Source organism: Rana temporaria, chromosome 6 (assembly GCF_905171775.1).
Source record: "Rana temporaria chromosome 6, aRanTem1.1, whole genome shotgun sequence".
NCBI lineage: Eukaryota > Metazoa > Chordata > Amphibia > Anura > Ranidae > Rana > Rana temporaria.
The window spans coordinates 164,655,737-164,675,693 of record NC_053494.1 but is presented as its reverse complement, the minus strand read 5'-3'; the positions used below and the strand labels follow the sequence as shown (position 1 = coordinate 164,675,693).

Below are 19,957 nucleotides of genomic sequence, written 5' to 3'. Positions count from 1 at the left end.
CGAACGTTTGAAATCGAAATTGCTAATTTAAGAGGCTAATATGCAAGTTATTGGGTCCTGCCCCAGGGGACATGTATCAATGCAAAAAAAGTTTTAAAAACAGACGTTTTTTCGGGAGCAGTGTTTTTAACAATGCTTAAAGTGAAACAATAAAAGTGAAATATAAAATTTTATACCTGGGGGTTGTATAGTATGCCTGTGAAGTAGCGCTTGTTTCCCGTGCTTAGAACTGTCCCTGCACAAAGTGTAATTTCTGAAGGAAAAAAATTAATTTAAAATCACTTGCGGCTATAATGAATTGTCGGCTCCCGGCAATTCAGAGAAAAGTCAATAGTCATTAATAAAAAAAAAAAAGCGTGGGTGTCCCCCCAAATTCAATTACCAGGCTCTTCAGGTCTGGTATGGATATTAAGGGGAACCCTGCATCAAATAAAAAAAAATAATTACGTGGGGTTCCCCCCAAATATCCATTCCAGACTCTTCAGGTCTGGTGTGGATTTTTTTTATGAATGACTTTTCTCTGAATTGCCAGAGAGCCGACAATTCATTATAGGTGTGAGTGATTTTAAATGACTTTTTTTCCTTCAGAAATGACACTTTGTGCAGGGACAGTTCTAAGCACGGGAAACAATCGCTACTTCACAGGCATACTATACAACCCCCTAGGTAAGAAATTTAAAGGAATATTTCACTTTTATTGTTTCACTTATTAACCACTTCCCTACCGGCCCATAGTAAAATGACGTCCACAAAGAACCTCTGCCGTTCAGAGTGGACGTCATATGACGTCCTGGGCTTTCCGGGTGGATATCTGAATGATGCCTGCAGCTAGAGGCATCATTCAGATATCCTTCTCTTGTGCCGGCGATTCTGCACAACGTAAGAACGATCATAGCGGCGGTTCTGCCGCTAGATCGTTCTTACAGGCGGCGGGAGGGGACATCCCCCCTCCCGCCGCCATCCGGTGCTTCTCCGGGCTCTCCCGTGCCATCGGGGGCCCGGAGAACGAATCGTCCGGCGCTCGCAGGAAGCATAGAGATGACTGGTGACCAGATGGTCACCAGTCATCTCTATGACCGTCGGAGGACCCGGGCACGATGTGATGACGTCACGCCCGGGTCCCCGTGAGTAAACAAAGCCGCGATTGCGGCTGCTAAGCAACCACAAGCATGAGATCGGTGAATTTTTTTTCACCGATTTCATGCTTTCCAGCCTGGAGGAGAGATGTGGGGTCTTATTGACCCCGCATCTCTCCATAAAGAGTACCTGTCACACACATTCCTATTACAAGGGATGTTTACATTCCTTGTAATAGGAATAAAAGTGATCAAAAAAAAAAAAAAAATTAAAAAAAAAAGTGTAAAAAAATAAATAAATATATAAAAATAAATAAATAAACAAAATTTATTTTTTTAACGCCCCTGTCCCCGGTAGCTTGCGCGCAGAAGCGAACGCACACGCAAGTCCCGCCGACATATGTAAACGCCGTTTAAACCACATATGTGAGGTATCGCCGCGTGCGTTAGAGTGCCAGCAACAATTCTAGCACTAGATCTCCTCTGTAAATCTAAACTGGTAACCTGTAAAAAATTTCAAATCGTTGCCTATGGAGATTTTTAAGTACCGAAGTTTGGCGCCATTCCATGAGTGTGCGCAATTTTAAAGCGTGACATGTTAGGTATCTATTTACTCGGTGTAACATCATATTTCATATTTTACAAAAGAATAGGGCTAACTTTACTGTTTTTTAATTTTTTTAATTCAAGAAACAATTTTTTTCCAAAAAAAAGGCGTTTGAAAAATTATTGCGCAAATACTGTGCAAGATAAAAGGTTTCAATGACCGTCGTTTTATTCCCTAGGGTGTCTGCTAAAAAACATATATAATGTTTGGGGGTTCTGCGTAATTTTCTAGCAAAAAAATTATGATTTGTACATGTAGGAGAGAAGTGCCAGAATAGGCCTGGTATGGAAGTGTGTATAACTGCCCTGTATGGAAGTGGTTAAAATAACTGCTTCCAAAAAAACTTTTTTGCATTGATACATGTCCCCTGGGGCAGGACCCAGGTCCCCCAAACACTTTTTAGGACAATAACTTGCATATTAGCTTTTAAAATGAGCACTTTAGATTTCTCCCATAGACTTTTACAGGGTGTTCCCCGGCTTTTCGAATTTGCCGCAAACACCCCAAATTGTTCGCCGAACAGGCAAACAGGCAATGTTCGAGTCGAACATGAGTTAGACTCCAACTCGAAGCTCATCCCTAGTCACCCTAGGATAGGACTACAGAATATTTGTTTTATCATAGTGAACAGGGGTTTTGTAGTCCACAGGGATAGCTGGGAAAACTGTAACAGATAACAAGCAGCTAAGGCAAGGAGCACAGCAAGATATCAATATATTAAGATTTCTAGCAGGATCAGCAGGTAATATTTTTGCACTTGTTGAACACATCAAAACACATTCAATGGTATATTCAATTACCAAAAAGGGAGCAGATAAGAGAAGTTAATTGTTAGGGTTTGGGTTTAATTACACGTTAAATAAAGGCATCACGCCCCTTATTTTTAATCGTTAATTATGCAGAATGGGTAAATAAATGTAAAATATAAAGTAAGTTTTACATTGTAACAGTCTGCTCTACATCACTGTTATCTTGCTTCATATGTGACGGATAGGAATTAGAGAATGTGTTTCATAGATGAAAATATTTTCAGTGACAAAATTAACACTGTTTTAGTCGACTAAAATACAACTTAAACTAAAACAAATCAGAGGATTAAAATACTACTAAAACTAAAATGCCATCTTAGTCAAACGACTATGACTAAAACTGAATTGAAATTTGATGTCAAAATGAACACTGCACTACCACCTACTAACATGTAAGGGGCATCTACTAAGCTGCTAAAAGAAAAAAAATGAAGAAAAAGGCCTTTATTATTTTTTTTCTTAATATTTAATATTGGTAATACATTCAGGTAATATGTGCAATGGCATTACAGCAAAGAGAGTTTACAGTTTGTGGTTTTTTTTTTAAAGTTGAACTTCTGTTTGTCAAAAAGCAATATTTTTCTTGTTTATGAAACTTGATTTTATTTATATTGAAGCTAAATCTGTGTCTGTAGTACATGTTCAAGCCTTAATACCATAAATAGTAATATGTCATTAGATTTTTACTCCAGAAGTATATAATCAGTTTGGCAATTATAGATAAATGCTTAACCTCTTGGTGCCGGCCCCATGCAAATATGCAACCTCTCAGTGGGTGGGCCTTGGCACAGAGCGGCTGCATGTTTGCGTGCATTAGTGCAAATACAGCTGTGCCGAGAGCACGCGCGCTGCATGCTCCTGGAACAGTTACCAGCGGGTAACAGAAAGCTTCTGATCGCTACTTGTGATCAGGAGCTTTCCGATCATGTGACAGCAGGGGCGGACTGACCATTCGGACATCTGTCCCTGACCGACATCCCTTTGCTCTAAAAATCCCAAGATTATAGCTGCCCCGCCTCTTCAATACCTTCTCAGTGTGTGTATGTATATTGTGTGTCTGTATGTGTATTCTGTGTGTATGTATACTGTGTGTCTGTATGTGTATTCTGTGTGTATGTATACTGTGTGTGTATCTTGTGTGTCTGTGTGTGTATACTGTGTATGTATACTGTATGCGTGTGTGTAAACAGTACTGGGGGCCCCATAATCTCCTATTGCCCGGGGGCCCTGTAATCTCTTATTGCCTGGGGGGCCCATAATCCCCTATTGCCCAAGGGCCCCATGAGCTGTCAGTCTGCCCCTGTGTGACAACCATTCCCAATTCATAAACCGCACCACGCATCCCGGCATCCTAAACCCCTAAAAGGCCGGGAGGCGATGGCTTTAAAGTACAACTAAAGGCAGCATGCTCATTTTAGTAAACCCTTATATAAACACCTTGAAGTTACACATGGTAATAAATATAACAAATGAGATTATAATTCCCCCCATCATTCCTCCTCTGCTTGATAATGCAAGCAATGGTGGAAGGAGTTCTGCAGAGCTAGCATGTCATTACTTTTCACTGTGATAGCTTTTGCATTTCCCACGGGGAACTACAGTGCCCATGACTCCTTATGCCTTCTATCATGCTTAGTCTATTTTTACATAACACACACCCATTTGTCAATCAATAGCTGGGTGTGTGTTATGTAAAAGAGAGTCAGCGCGATCCAAGGTATGTGACTGCCAGTGCTGCTGCAGCAATGCTCTCAGCGAAAGGTAGAATAGATGTGAACAGACTATATCGAGATTGGTGATAGTAGGTGGAGCATAGGCAGGACATAGGTGGGAGTAGGCGTATCATTTTTGGGAGATAGGTGGGAATGGGTGGGTCCTTGTAAAACAACCGTGAGGGGGTGGGCGGATCCTTGGTGGGATTTCTGTGTTGATTGAGATACCAAGGCTTTTCACTGATGAAGGAGCAACTCCCCCAATGATGTAATGATGGCATGTTGTAGTCTGTACAGAGTGGCATAATGTAAAAGGGGACAATGGAGGCATTTATAAACAGAGGAAGCAGCGTTGTCTTCTGATTACAGAAGTGAACACAAGAGCTTTCAGCTGCAGGGGAAAACAGTAAATATGTGAATACTGTTACTTGCAAAACAACTACCCAGATAGCAAGCAATTGGGCTGCAAGTTTTAAAATGACGTGCTAAGCTTTTTCTAGACTTGCCAGGCTTCACAAATTTGTTACACAATTGCAGCAAGTCTGCATTGCATGACTCCAGATCAACTTTCTTTGCAAACATTCTGAAAGTCTGCTACAAGTTCTGGTTCAGTTATGTCACGCAATAGTCATCCCACCACAGGGGTCACTGTGACTGAATTTTCATGCTGTGGACTTGCAGAGCTCTTGCTGTAAACTCACTACTGCAACTTTGCTCTTGCTAGAGACGTGTCATGTAAATTTGCTACATATTAATAAAATGTCAACTATAACTTGCTCTTCAAGTGCTCTGAAAATGTACAACTTCCTAGTAAAAATGTGCACCAAGTTAACAGCCTTACAATTCAACACTGCCACAAATTTCTTTATTATTATAATTATTTCTTATTTTTAATTGAGACTATACATATACATACATGTTGTGGTCTGATTTTGAGAAACTTTATAAGTAATTTTATGGGTATTTCTATTTTTATATTTTTTTATCTCCATTGTCATTTCATTTTGATTTTCATTTATACACAGGTTTTTCACAAATCAATATGTGTTTTTCACGCTTTCTCCCCTTTTTTTTACAAAGGGACACACTTGAGGGAGGTTTGACCCATATTTCAGCTGTTTAAAATGCCGTTTGATTTACTGCTTGATTAACTTAATTGATTCCTCCCTGCTGTAGGCAGGGCTTTTCATCACATGATTGTATGTTTTGTGTATATATTTCATTTGTAGTGTGAACCTTGCTAGCCATGACTAAGCACTGACGCCAGTGCGAAACGTTGGCCATACTGATTTTTGTGGGTTTTTGGAGTGCGGCTGTCCAGCTTTTGTTCTTTTGTTATTTGCCACTGCCACAAATTTGTGGCAAGTTATCCTTGCTATCTGGGTAGTGAGATATTTAACACGTGAGTGAGTGAGTGAGTGAGTGAGTGAGAAACTTGTATAGCGCAACAAATGCGAACTTAATCGCCTCAAGGCGTGTACTCATTCTCCCCAAAGTTACCCAAAGTTATGTCCCAAGTGTGTCCACTTCCATAACTAAGCCCAGTGGGCAGAGCGAAATGCATGGGGGGTTGTGGCCTGGACAAAGACAGGCTGAGGCTGCTCTAATTACTGTGACCAGCGGGCTCTGATGGTGTGCAGCACTTCAGGTTATTTTCTTACTCTATTTTGAAAAGTCACTACTTGACACATAGTGACAAAAATACCTTAACGCTGAACACCAGGAATTAGACAAAATATACCCTTGAAGTTGGGACCCCCAAAACTGCAGGGGTTAAGAGCTTGTTTAGACTATGATTGCTGGGATGAGGTGTATTACTTACCCCATCCCTCAGTTCAGCAGGTTCCAGTTATGTTCTCTTATTCCCAAAGCTCTGGGCTTGTTGGCAGTCCCTGAGCACCATCACACAAAGTGCAGGGCCTCATCCCTGGGGGGTCATCATGTACAGTGCAAGGTTCCTAATCCTGTATTTACTGCGGCTTAGAGTGCCCTAGGTGAAAGGGTTGGACTGGTTGCATGGACAGAGGAGTCAGGAATAGGGTACTAATATACCTTATTCCTACACCCCTAGACTAAATGAGTATTTAACCTTTGCAATATGGGGGTGGGGATGGACTTGGGAGTGGACTTTGTCTGTTCAGCTTTAAAGTGAATGTAACAGGTAGAAGGATGACATTTAGTTTGCTAAAGCAGTGGGAACCATAAGCAACTGGAATTTAAACAAATATAATACTGTTTTCACCTTTTTCTAATCTCAATGCTGTTAATCTTCTCCAGCCTCTTTCAGCAACTTTGGGCCAGATTCACGTAGCCCGGGCGCAGTGTAACGTAACCGATTTAGGTTACACCGCCGCAAATCTTCTGTCTAAGTGCCCGATCCACAAAGCACTTACCTGTAAATTTGCGGCGGTGTATCCTAAATCCGTCCGGCGCAAGGCGGGCCAATTCAAATGGGGCGGGTACCATTTAAATTAGGCGCGCTCCCGCGCCGGACGTACTGCGCATGCTCCCGACGCAAATTTCCTGACATGCTTTGCGCGAAATTACGACGCGCCGACGTTTTGTGAATCGCGACGTGAAAAAAAGACTTGCGTGAAAAAATTCAAAAGCGGCGCGGGAAAGACGGGTATACTTTTGCATGGTGGAGTCATTTTCCACTTTGTAAAAGGTACCCTATCTTTGCAACGGCAAACTAACACTTGCGGCGATGTAACGACGGGAAAAAGTTTTGTGGATCGCCGTAACTGCTAATTTGCATACCCGACGCTGGTTTACGACGCAAACTCCCCCCAGCGGCAGCCGCGGTACTGCATCCTAAGATCCGACAGTGTAAAACTATTACACCTGTCGGATCTTAGGGATATCTATGCGTAACTGATTCTATGAATCAGTCGCATAGATAGAAACAGGGATACGACGGCGTATCAGCAGATACGCCGTCGTATCCCTTTTGTGAATCTGGCCCTTTCTGTCTAAATGCAATTTTTCTAACAGTGGCTGCTCAGTGTAGGGTTTTTGTGACAACAATGCAATGTGAAGCCACTTGGCCGCTAGTGATCTATATTGGGAGTGTGTGTGTGTGACAGGGTGACACAGGAGTACAGTTGGGAGACAGGCACAGAGTGTTGTCAACCCATTACAGAACGGATCTTAAGAGGAAGTATCATCAGGTATTATTTTAATTAAAGCTGCAGATCCAAAATGACTACAAATTACATATGTGTGTAAAAGCTTACGGTATATGGGATTAGATCCACTTTACTTAATCTGTTGTTTTGCCAGTGTGGTGAATATATATAGTAAAAAACTAGGATAGTTGCTGCCCTCCCAGTCAGAGGGGGTTGGAGGAATCTCAATGCCACTTTGGTAGGAGGCAGCAAAAAGTGCTGCCTGCGATCTGTCATAAAAATTAGAAAAGAGTGGCTGCTACGGTTTTTTCCTTTTTGTATAATAATTTAATAACAACAAAGTGATTGATTACTGTACAACATTTTCTGAATCCTACTTTTATTTTTTAATCGCTCCATTTTGCTGTTAAATATGTTTAACAACTATGGCCACGTAGAAAGCATTTTCTGTGTTGAGAACACGAAGATTAACAATTCTTTATGTACTCCCTCTTACGTTTTAGGTTTGGCAGCTCAGGAATGTCATTTAAAATACCTTCCCTATTTTGTTCCTAAATATTTTCTTTGACCGCATTCACTGATGCCATTTAGACATGAAGAATTTCTTGTGCATTGGCTACACTTGGTTGTAGTCATTCAAGGCTGCTCCCCTGCTTTGCATGGCAAATGTATTTTCACAGTTGTCAGGATGATGGACAGAGAGAGAATGATCGAGGCGATGATCCCTGTTTGTTATTACATACAATAGCCCTGTAGGAACCGTGATCTGTTGGAGAGACAAACGGTGTCCTACCCTGGAACATATTAAGTTTGTCTCCAAGACACACATGGCTTCACTGGGGTGTCTAACCTCATTCATAATAGTTGCTAATCTTCCCAGGGCTGAATGATGACAACACTTCCTGCCCTTCACGGAATTAGAGCCGGGCTTTATCAAAGGACTCAAACAGCCGGCTAATTAGACTAATTCCTTTTGTCATGAATTATTTATTTCCATTGGTAACTGATCACTGTGACATTAATGGGTTCTGCTCAACTTGGTTTCTCTGGTACACACTAAAAGCATAGTGTTTAAAAGATGAAACAAAAAGTTTATTATTTTCTTCCAGGTCAGTGGTATGTAGGTGAAGCATTAGAAGAGCTTATGACTGCTCAAATAATGCAAAATATACAAGGAGGCTGCCAGACCGATCTCTCACTGAGGCCCGTGGGTGGTGAGAGTACTACTTATACTCCTAATGCTCTGTACACACGATATGTTAGTCTGATGAAAACGGTCTGATGGATTTTTCCATCAGTTATCCGATGAAGCTGACTGATGATCAGTCGTGCCTACACACCACCAGTTAAAAAAACGATCGTGTCAGAACGCAGTGATGTAAAACATAACGACGTGCTGAAAAAAATGAAGTTCAATGCTTCCAAGCATGCGTCGACTTGATTCTGAGCATGCGTGGATTTTTAACCGATGGACATGCCTACAGACGATCGTTTTTTTTTAACTATTGGTTAGGTATCCATCAGATAATTTTAAAACAAGTTCAATTTTTTTTAACCTATGGATAAATAACCTATGGGGCCCACACACGATCGGTTTGGTCTGATGAAAACGGTCCATCAGACCGTTTTCATCAGACTAACCTATCGTGTGTACGCAGCATTAGCAGCATCAATGCTTTTAACAATGGACATTCCCAATTGTGGCATGCCATAGTGAAAGGCCTGTTACCGAAGGTTCTACCGCTAAATTATCACTAATTTTCAACAAGTACCAGATACTCTAATAATGTAATAACAAGTAATTGTGTTGCTTAGATATGGTCAGCATCAATGGAGAGATAAATCAGTCTAGAGAGGGTGGACAAAATAAGAGGAACGACTTAGGCCTCGTACACACGATAGGTTAACCAGAGGACAACGGTCTGATGGACCGTTTTCATAGGTCAAAACCGATCGTGTGTGGGCCCCATAGGTTATTTAACCATCGGTTAAAAAAAAGCCAACTTGCTTTAAATTTAACCGATGGATTCCTAAACGATGGGAAAGAAACGATTGTTAGTATGCACAACCATTGGTTAAAAATCCACGCATGCTCAGAATCAAGTCGACGCATGCTTGAAAGCATTGAACTTCGTTTTTTTCAGCACGTCGTTGTGTTTTACGTCACTGCGTTCTGACACGATCGTTTTTTTAACCGATGGTGTGTAGGCGCGACGGACCATCAGTCAGCTTCATCGGTTAACCGATGACAACGGTCCATCAGACCGTTCTCATCGAATGGACTGATCGTGTGTACGAGGCTTTACAGGCCAAATCTGGCTGCCCATGCTGTCCAAGTCTGGAAATCAGGGCTTTTTTTTAGCCTTGTTTTTTTTGTTAGTTCTGCCACCTCTGGCTCTCTTCCTCTTCTCCCTGCTCACCACTGTCACTTGTAAACACAGAAGCTCAGCACACGGGCCAGAGACTTTTTGTAAAGGTAAGAAACATGGAAGATGGTAGAGCTTGTGGGAGAAGAGTGTGGGAGAAGATGGGGCAGTGGAGCAAGGGGGGGTGTGTGCAGAGGTCAGAGCTGCAATGTGGATGGGGGATGCAGATGGATGAAGGACCTGTGGCAAACCCTGCACTCTCTACTTTGTTTGTAACACACCCCTGAGCTCTATAATCTGTACCCTAAATCCTACACTCTGTATGTAGCACACTCCTGAATACTCAATACTGTACTCTGCTTGTAGCACACCGCTGAACTCTGCACTCCTGGTATTTAATGCCCCTTTAAGACCCTCCCACTGTGCAATTTTGCTACACCCACCATTTGAGTCAGTTCAGATGGAGGGGGGGGGGGGTTGGTGTGGTTGAGTTTTTACAGCTATTTTCTGAGGGGAAAAAAAACCTGCTAGTGATAATATGTATAGTGCACTATAACTAATATACTATATGGTGTATGAGTACATAGACCATGTAAGAGCAGCAGTGATCCTCATTTTTTTATTATTTTCCTTTTACTTTGCGCAAGTAATTTGATAGTCATATAATCATTATAATACATAGAAATCTGGGAGATTCTCACACTCCATTTGCCATGTTAATATGGGCTGGTATCATTAGGACAAGGATTTTTTTTGTCACTTTCTTGTATTTCCACCCAGTTTTAGACAAATGGTATCAACACAACTAGGTGTCTCTCATGCTATTTACTTTCATTCTATCGGAATGCCAACCATCATGCTTGGTTTACTGTTCTATACTTTAGAAGTGGAACAAATTAGTTTTAATTTCAATTAACATTGTAAATAAATAAATAAATTACATCAAAGAGAATATAGTAGATCAGCTGGAGGATTGAATGTTAACTGTAGGTATCCACTACCTGTAAATTGACCTGATCCAGGTCACTCTAATGCACCTCTATACTGTATATGCATTAGCTTTGTAAGTACACATGTCTTTCATTTACTCATCATTAGAGGCTTGAAAGCAGTTTTGCCAACCTACCAGATTGAAATTTACTGGCATGACACACACAATTTACTGGCACAACAAAGTTTTTACTGGCAGTTACAAAATTACAAATTTTAAGTACAAATTCCAGTATTTAGGCTACAAATAAGTACAATATGCAATTAGCAATGTGATTTAAGGTGCTGTTAAGGCAAAAAGCATATTTCTTATTTTATTTTCGATATAGTAAATAAGTAGCTCAGGGACAGGACTCTGGAGGGCAATACATTGGAATGGGTGATGCACACATAACAATTGACTCTCACAGTGATACTGACAGCAGTGTGCAGCAGGACAGAAGACCGACACGACACGCCCCCTCCTGAGTCACAGTGACAGTCTCTCGCCATGCCAGGTGGTCGCTTCAGACCCCTTAGTCCAAACAGCACTGTCAGTCCCGCTCCCGGCTTGCCTTATACCCGTCCTGCAGATCCGCACACAAGGCTCCGGCCATTCCCTTGTACCATGACATTGCACCACATGCTCAGACACTGTCTCCACCAGACCCGCCTACACCGCCCAAACACACAAGTCACAGCCATATTTTTTACTGCCAACCTTTTTCTCTTACTGGCATTTCCTGGCAGGAGAAAAATGCCATTTTTTTACTGGCTGCCAGTAAAAATACAGACAGTTGGCACCACTGCTTGAAAGTCCATATTTGGCGTTAGGTGAGTATTTTGGACTTTTAGATTTTGTTTTGTTTTTTCTTAGTTGGGAGTAGAGCTATGCCCAGAGTTCAGCTTTACATGTTCATGTGTGTTTTGTATGTTTATCCTTATCAATGGTTATTATGTAGGACTAAAACAGTTCTTCTTTATTATTACAATGACATTACAGAAACTATCAAAAGCTTAAAGTGGTTTGCGTAAGTTACCATACATCATTGTTCTCTGTAACAGCTATTACCTACCAATCTGTTTTTCTCTTAGATCACAAAGGTTCTTTGACAATAAACTGTACAGACTGAAATATGCAAAAGTTTTAGAACAAAACTCTAAAAAAGAAATGCCGGGCAAAGGGAAAGCAAGAACTTCCATCAAGAAATAAGTGCACTTTATGTGCAAGAAATGTTTGCAATTATTGTAAATATATTTTGCAGGAGGGGGTTCACAAAAAATAGGAATCAAAGTATATATTATACCAGCATGGTGTATGTTAAACCCCAGGCAGCCAGCAACTTGGAAAAAATACCCAGGAGGCTTCTGTTCTTATTTGACTCCTAAATAACCATATAAAAGCCTGAATGAACTGAACACAAACAACACATTCAGCTGTGGCAGAAGTTATTCCTAAAGTAGGACATAATTGATGCCATTATTCAAAAGTAATTTGTAAAAAAATGTCTTAAATTTGGCAGTCAATGAGAAAAATAAAATATTAATGCCATACAAATATATTTAAAAAAAGAGGATTAACTTAGTCGTATGTTTAACGCCATGGACAATTCTGGACTCGTTTAATCAGATGTTCTTCAGCTGGAAATTGTGTTGAACAGGTAGGATTTAAGATAAATACTTTATTCTCAAGCAGCATTCAGAAACTGAATTGTGAATCATTTATGAGACATACTCAGCTATAACAACATCCTCGAGAAATATAAGATTTGTGGTGTAAAAAAAATGGATTACATATTTCAGTGTCACAAATAGACATGTTAATGGCATATTATGCTAATAATAGTGCAGTACAATTAGAAATTACCAATTCTGCATTAGGCTTCATGTACACAGAACATTGTTCAACCTCTCCTGAACAAATTAACTTGATAGCTAGAAACCAGCATCCAAAAACAGCGGTTTAGCCACGTTTACATGCCGCGTTTATTCACGTTTGCACCTAGAAGCGTTTCAATTTGTTTTTATTTTTGTTTAAAAAAAAAATTTCTGTAATCGAAACGCTGCTAGACCCGAGTTACCACGTTTAGAGCTTGAAATGCCTCTAAAACGGGATTCGGGGTTCCAAAAAAAGCCTCTAAACTCAACTGCCTAGAAACGACTATAAACGACCCTGTGTACATGTACTGATAAGATAACATAGAGGAGAGATCTGGAGCAGTTGAAAAAAATGCCCAACTGCTCCTAAACGCCAGTTTACCAGCAGCAGGTACATGAGACCTTATAGTAATATAATAAGAGTTGTTACTATTAACTTTCCATAAAACATAATTAGTGTAGCACTACCCCCGAAGGAGCTGCTGTTTTTTTTGGGGCGGCATGTTACCTCGTGTTTCTCTGACGTCTAGGGGTGATTGGTGAAAGTTGTAGTAACAGAATGTCCACGACAGGTGTCTTTTTCTGTGCTCTTTATTACCCAGCCAGGTAAAAACAATAAAATTTGGTGAAGAGTAGAGGTTTAGAAGAAATGAAGACAGCAGATCCAGATGTCAGAAATAGGGAAACAGTCCTGCTCCCACGTGTAATGTCTCTTTCACCACTCCAGCCTGAGTGGGTATAGTGCACCTGGACAGGCCTCTCTCAGTGTCCTGGCAGCCAGAATGTCACTCGAACCTTAGGAAAAAGTCTCTGCCACAGACCCTCCTGGTAAATGAACAGCGGAGATAATCCTCCTTAGCAGACTTGGCACCTGGATATCCTTCAGGTAGTTTTGAATTAGGGTACCAACTGATGGGCGGCCAACATCCAGCCTTTCAGTGTCCGGTTACCCTGGTCCCCAATGGATAGTCAGGCCCCTATCGGAACACCAGCTTCTCTTGGTACTCCTCAGGCAGACTCTCCACTGTATGGCCTTCTCCAACTGGACGGACGACCCAGGACCTTCTTAGGTGGGACCCAGTCCATTACTGAGTCCCCAAATGGCAGATCAAGTGCTCCGGGCCAACATGGTCCCAAAGCCAGGATCCTTGCGTTGCACGCGCAACCCCAGCAGCATTAAAAAAAAATTCTCCCAGCATGCACAGCGAGGACAAGCCCTCCTGATAGGCTGCTGGGCAAGAGCACCCAATCCTTGATTCCACTGCTGCCACCTGCCGACCTGGGGTGAGATCAGCACCCCAGAAACAACAGAATGGATCACAGTACAGCCAAAGCTGAGACAGAGACCCAAATTTGAACAAATCAACATTGTCAGAGTTAACTAACTCTCTGACCCCCTCTAAATGTAACATAGCACTGGTACTGGAAAGTAACCAGGCGCTACATTAGATATTGATAAGTTGCATTTTTCTTTTAATTAGCTTTACTGGTAACGTAAAAAGCTAGTGCATAGAGAGTAACCTATACCAACCAACCAGAAACCAGTAACATAATAAAAAATAATTCAGGGTGCCACCAAAACTGGCATTTAAAACAGAATTTCAGGTTACTATGTTACACAGGTTACATCTGTATGTGATTTAAGATTTTCCTTTCATATTGTGATCATTCTGACCTTCAAATTACACTTCAAAAAGAATCCTGTGGAAGCTAAATTGTGAGAGAGCTAGTAGTTAAGTTCACACCATTCACACTGCAACCCCCATGCCATGATTCTGTGCAAAACTGATGGCTTCTGATTAAAAATTAAGTCTACACAACTAACAGGTCATGAAAAGTTCTAAGGCCGCGTACACACGATCAGTCCATCCGATGAGAACGGTCCGAATGGATGTAGCTGCAGTCATAAACCCAGTATTAATCCTTTCAACTGGCAATGTTGAATAGAAATGAAAGTGATCTGAGTGGGTAAATAGCCGCTTAATCACTTTTACACGCAGTGGAAGAAGGTCCCTGCACCTTTCGCCACCTTCTTGGCTTTCCTGTCTCACCGGGGAGCCTGGGGCTGAAGCCAGTGATTCCACTGGCTTACCATAGAGATGACCAAGGACCAAAACTTCCCCGATCATTTCTATGGCCTAACAAACTGGAAGCAATGAGTATTTTGTCGGCTTTGGTCTAATGTAAACAGGCCGTTACTTGCCTTTGAATGCATCTGATCAAATTGATCTTGGTTTGATCAGATGCTTTTAAGAGCAGAGAAGAGATTTGGGATCTAATAGACCCAAATCTCTCAGTAAAGTAACTGTTATGGCCTATGCTATTACAAGTTGATCAAAAAAATGTAAACCACCCCCCCAGTGATGAACTTGCACATTAGGGATGAGCCGAACACCCCCCCCGGTTCAGTTCGCACCAGAACATGCGAGCAGACAAACACTGTTAAAGTCTATGGGACATGAACATGAAAAATCAACAATGTTGATGTTAGAGGTTAACATGCAAGTTACTGTTCCCCCAAAAATCCATACCAGCCCCTTAACCCAACACGCAACCTGGCAAGCCGCAGGAAAAGAGAGGAACGAAACCCCCATGACGCATAAGAGGGGGTGGGGTCACCCGTCCACATCATTGGGCATCCCCTGGGTTTTTGCTAAAGAAGCTGAGGGTAAAGGTAATGGACTGGTCAAGCATGTCTCCTGACCTAAACCCTATTGAGCACCTGTGGGGCATCCTCAAATAGAAGGTGGAGGAATGCAAGGTCTCTAACATCCACCATCTCCGTGATGTCATTATCGAGGAGTGGAAGAGGACTCCAGGTGGCAACCTGTAAAACTATGATAAACTCCATGCCCAAGAGGGTTAAGGCAGTAATGAAAATAATGGTGGCCACACAAAATATTGACACTTTGGGCCCAATTTGGACATTGTCACTTAGGGGTGTACTCACTGTTGTTGCCAGCAGTTTAGACATTAATGGCTGTGAGGGGTGTACTCACTTTTGTGAAATACTGTATTTTCCAGCAACTAAGCATATGCTTAACAAGTTCACTCTAGTTCCAGCTAAACTTGACCAAAAGACAAGCAGGGAGGATCATTCGGACAACTCAAAAGCTATTTCTAGAAGTTGTACAACACTACCACAGGTACAAATTGTATGCCTGTTCAGCTGACGATAAGGTAAAAGTTGAAAAATTTAGAAAAATGCAAGATACTGCAACTCTAAAAATAGCAGATATAGCTCATAAAATATGTTGTAACTATGGGAAAAGAAGACAAAATTAAAAGTATGTTGTTAGGGTCTTTGCATTTTTATTCTGTCTTCTGGGAATTCATGGAAAATTGATGGCATCCTGCAGCAAATTTAGAACTTAAGCCGGCCATACACGGTTCGAATTTCTAAACAATTTTCTTTCCAAAATCGTATCATAGAATTTTCGCACAAATTTCGAACCATTAGTGGGCTGCAGCAACAGCCGATTTTCGTGCGGCAATCAAATTTGAGTAATCCGACATGTTGGAAATTTTTTAAAAAACAAACGGTTTTCTAATGAATGATAGGAGAATTGTGCGAGAAATGTAATAGAAAAAAATGCGCATGTGCAAGAAAAGAATATTCCCGGAGAGAAAAGAATATTCCTGGCAACATGAAGGTTTGGTCGGCCGAATTTTGAAAATCAATGGTGGCGTCATCGGATCACAAAAAAAAAAAAGAAAATTTGTTTGAAATTCGACCGTGTATGGCCTGCTTAATTTAAGAGCCACAGTCACACAACATCACTTTCTGAAAAGCATGTTTTAGGTGAAGTGCCATCTGAGATATGTAAACATAAAAGAAGATTCAGATTACAGATATAGACCAAATCCAGTGTAATATCTAACAGAGTGATCTGAAGACCCTCAAATTCCTGAGCCAACAGCCAACAGTGCAATTGCAGTAGAAAAACTGTGCAGATACTTGCTAAACCTTACGACTGTAACAACCAAAGCCTTATTTGAAATACGTTATATATTATATTTATAGTACAGTACAGTACAGTACTTCTTTCCAACCTAGTGAAAAAAGGAGGAAACTTTTGCCAACGTATAATGCATTGGACTAATGGTCTGCATTTGTACACAATTGTGATTTGTTAGAGCTTACTGGCATGTTCTCTCTTTTATATAATCCCATCTCTGTAATAACAATTCTTCAATAAGCAAGATTGCCTAAAATCATAGTGAGCAAACTAGAGGTTCTGTAAAACTTTTATGAAGTGCTACAAACAGTACTCTGAGAAAGACAAGAGTGATGCGAGAATATAAAAACAGATCACATGTGAGCAGATGTCAGCCCACAAAAACTCTCAGACTTGCCCTACTGTCCAGGCCTAGTGACGTAAATGGGGGACAGGGTAACATTATTCCACCCCCTGGCCATTCTTATTCCTTGAATTTTCAGATTGTATGCAGTTTAATCATACTTACATCAACTCCTTCCAGCTTATTGGTGAAGCTACTACTGACTGATTGCAGAGCAACAGGGGGCCAGGAGTGGAACCAGTCTATGGCTGTACAGTTCACCAGGGCTGGAAACTTTCTTGCTCTGTTTCTCAAAGTAAAACCCACAGGTGAAAAACACAGGACCACCTGCAGTAAATGAAATCATGAAAATAAGATTATTAAGATTTCAACTTTCATTTAAATAACTATAATGTTCTCACATGATCTATAGTAGCATGAAAAATCAAATCCATCCTATAGCAGGAAACAATATAATGTAATACATTATTATTTGAGTACGGTTTATTTCCTTTTTCCCTCATATGTAAACATTATACTGTATAACTGGTAGCACACATTTCTGGTAGCACCATACATTCCAGGGTTTGACATTTAATAGGGGAGTGGATGATATCAAGAGAATAGGATTTTTCTATCAATAGTAAAAATTCCTGGTTTTCTTTGGCTATCTCTGCCCCCCCCCCCCCCCCCTATAATATAATAATACGACCTGACACAACCTGATTATAGCAGTGGCAAGCCTCCATCCCTGATATAGAAAAGAGAAAGGAATGGGACTTTGTGTGAGGCATGTCATTGAATGAATACCTTGCTCATATTATTCATAAAAAAAATATTAATTACAAATCACATTATAAAAATTGTCAATCTGTGATACAGGACACAATTTACTATGATACACTTGTATGAATATACAGTTATTATACAGAATAAAATACAACATGACTAGCTGTTCAATTACATAAAAACACTCATCCATTCATAATAATTCAATAAACATAAGCAATTGTTCATGGTGAGCCAAACTTGTCTGGGCATCAGTTCGATGTATACTCGACGCACGTTTGATGGCTCATGCCAATCATCAGGAGTAAAATGCTCTGAAATTAAATCAATAGTATCTATAAATATTGCATACCCTTAAAACAGAGAACAATCTCCCAAAAAAGGTCTATAACTTACAATATGGCCCAGTAGTGACGCCCAGCCTGTGTCCAAGGGAAGACAGGGGACAGGGATGATGATCTCCCCTGTGGGGGGGGGAATCCCATCCAGACCAGAGGCAGCAGCCAGGTGAAGACCAGGCGACCATGTCACGACCATGTGAATCTGGTGTATGCTTAACAGTCCACTCTGCTCTGCATGGATATGGAGATGAAACCACATGTAGTGGATGTACAGTACTATTAATGGGATGAGCCTATGCCTATGAGTGAGTGGAAGTGATGAATGGTGTGTGGTAACTGCCGTGATATGAAGTGTACTTGCTAAGGGTACTGCAGATAGGGAAAATGTGTATACATATACCCACAACAGATGAATCTAACACCAAACCCACCATGTCGTGGTGAAATGTGAAACTGAAATAAACTCCAAAATTGTTGTGTGTAGGTATGAGTGAAACTTATTTTAAAAAGTTACTTTTTGTATGATTCTTACGGCAGTAGGCATGCCTAGGATACTGCTTGTGTGAATGGCCCATGTGAAATGGTCAGCTGGACAGCCCAAGCAGCTTATGTCCCTGGTAGGGAGCAGGTCCCCACCAACGTCTTGAGATCCCGCCAATAAGAGAAATGGTGACAAACTTTGGCTCCGTCAGCGGCATGCAAATCCGCTGCGGAACCCAGCAAGTCTCAGCCCCAACTAGATGTAAAAAGGAAGTCTGCTCCATGCTCATGTGTGTTGTCGTGCTGAGCAGGACATCCAATCATGACGCCGATGCATAGGAGAAGCCCCGCCCCCAAGCCTGTTTAAGTGGATAGTGGGAGAAGGGGAGAGACTGCTATGCATCGCAGCTCCAGGGTCAGAAAAAACATTCCATCCCCCCCCCCCATCTCCCTGACAAGGGGGCTCACCCAGGGTCGAAGGAAGTACACTATATTTCATCCTATATACTGTGTCAAAGTTCCCAGTTATGCATATAAGCATGGCAAAGGCTAAGGCTGTAGCATACATTGGGCTAAGGTTTTTAAAAACTCAATTCTTTCTAATTGTAAATATATAAATAATTTACTGACCACTTTCTAACTTTATAATCCTTTCTTTTAAAGTAGCCCATTCATTGTCTGTATCAGCAATCCCATGCATTAAAGACGCTTTATTCAAAAGGTCAAGGCTCGATTTCCAAAGCTTGCAATTATTTCTGTATGTAGTTTCAACCCTACCTTAAATATATGTTTGAACCCAGTACATTCCCTAGTTGCGTCCCCACACACATATAAGTAGAGTCATATGCATGATCGCAAATAGAAGTTTGTATTAAACTGGCATTACACAAGTAGAATTTCATTCAAATTTTATTAGAAATGTTTAATTTTAAGTATGTTTGTTTGATTTTAATCATTAGTGGGCTCAAACGGATTTGACTGTAGTGCCGAGAAAATTTGCAAGATGGAAAATATTTCTTGAATAAACAGATTTCTAACAGTGTATGTGGTTAATGTTTGGGAAAGAACATTCATTAAAAAATTCCAAAATTGAATGTTAAAAGCAAAATATATTTTGAAGTGCTTTTGAACAACATCTGCCAAGTCATCAAATGTACTGAGATTTTTGTACAATTGTTCAAACAAATGTTTGCACAAATGTTCATATGAACATTCATGCAAAAATCTGTTAATACATGACCAGATTTAGTCATCCTGCCCTGCTCCTTTTCCCTCATCTTACCAGTCAGAGCAGGCAATTCTGATTTAAAATGACTATGTTGTCTGTATAATAAGGTGTAATCTAGAGCACCTTTACAAATTGCAGCTAATCACTGCATATAAAGCTCCAAGAGGAGAATATGTTTATGAATATTTGAACCTCTCTTCTCTGGCGTAGAAATGAAGTGAATGAATAACGCAGTTAATCTCTGTGATATGTAGTGGAAGGAGGAGTGAGATTTGTGCCTATAGTCTTGCAAA

The 19,957-nt window shown here is 40.8% G+C and overlaps 1 protein-coding gene across 1 annotated transcript in view; it reads right to left on the bottom strand.

Annotated features, from left to right (window-relative positions):
- The window catches only part of LOC120944438 (dynein heavy chain 11, axonemal-like), a 229,075-nt gene extending 210,575 nt beyond the window's left edge, over positions 1-18,500 (bottom strand). Inside the window, exons 1-2 of the mRNA XM_040358500.1 lie at positions 18,489-18,500; positions 17,013-17,174 (exon numbers count right to left, since the gene is read on the bottom strand). Coding sequence (XP_040214434.1) covers positions 17,013-17,174; positions 18,489-18,500 — 174 coding nt within the window. The remainder of the gene's footprint in view (positions 1-17,012; positions 17,175-18,488) is intronic.
- Positions 18,501-19,957: the final 1,457 nt, after the last annotated feature.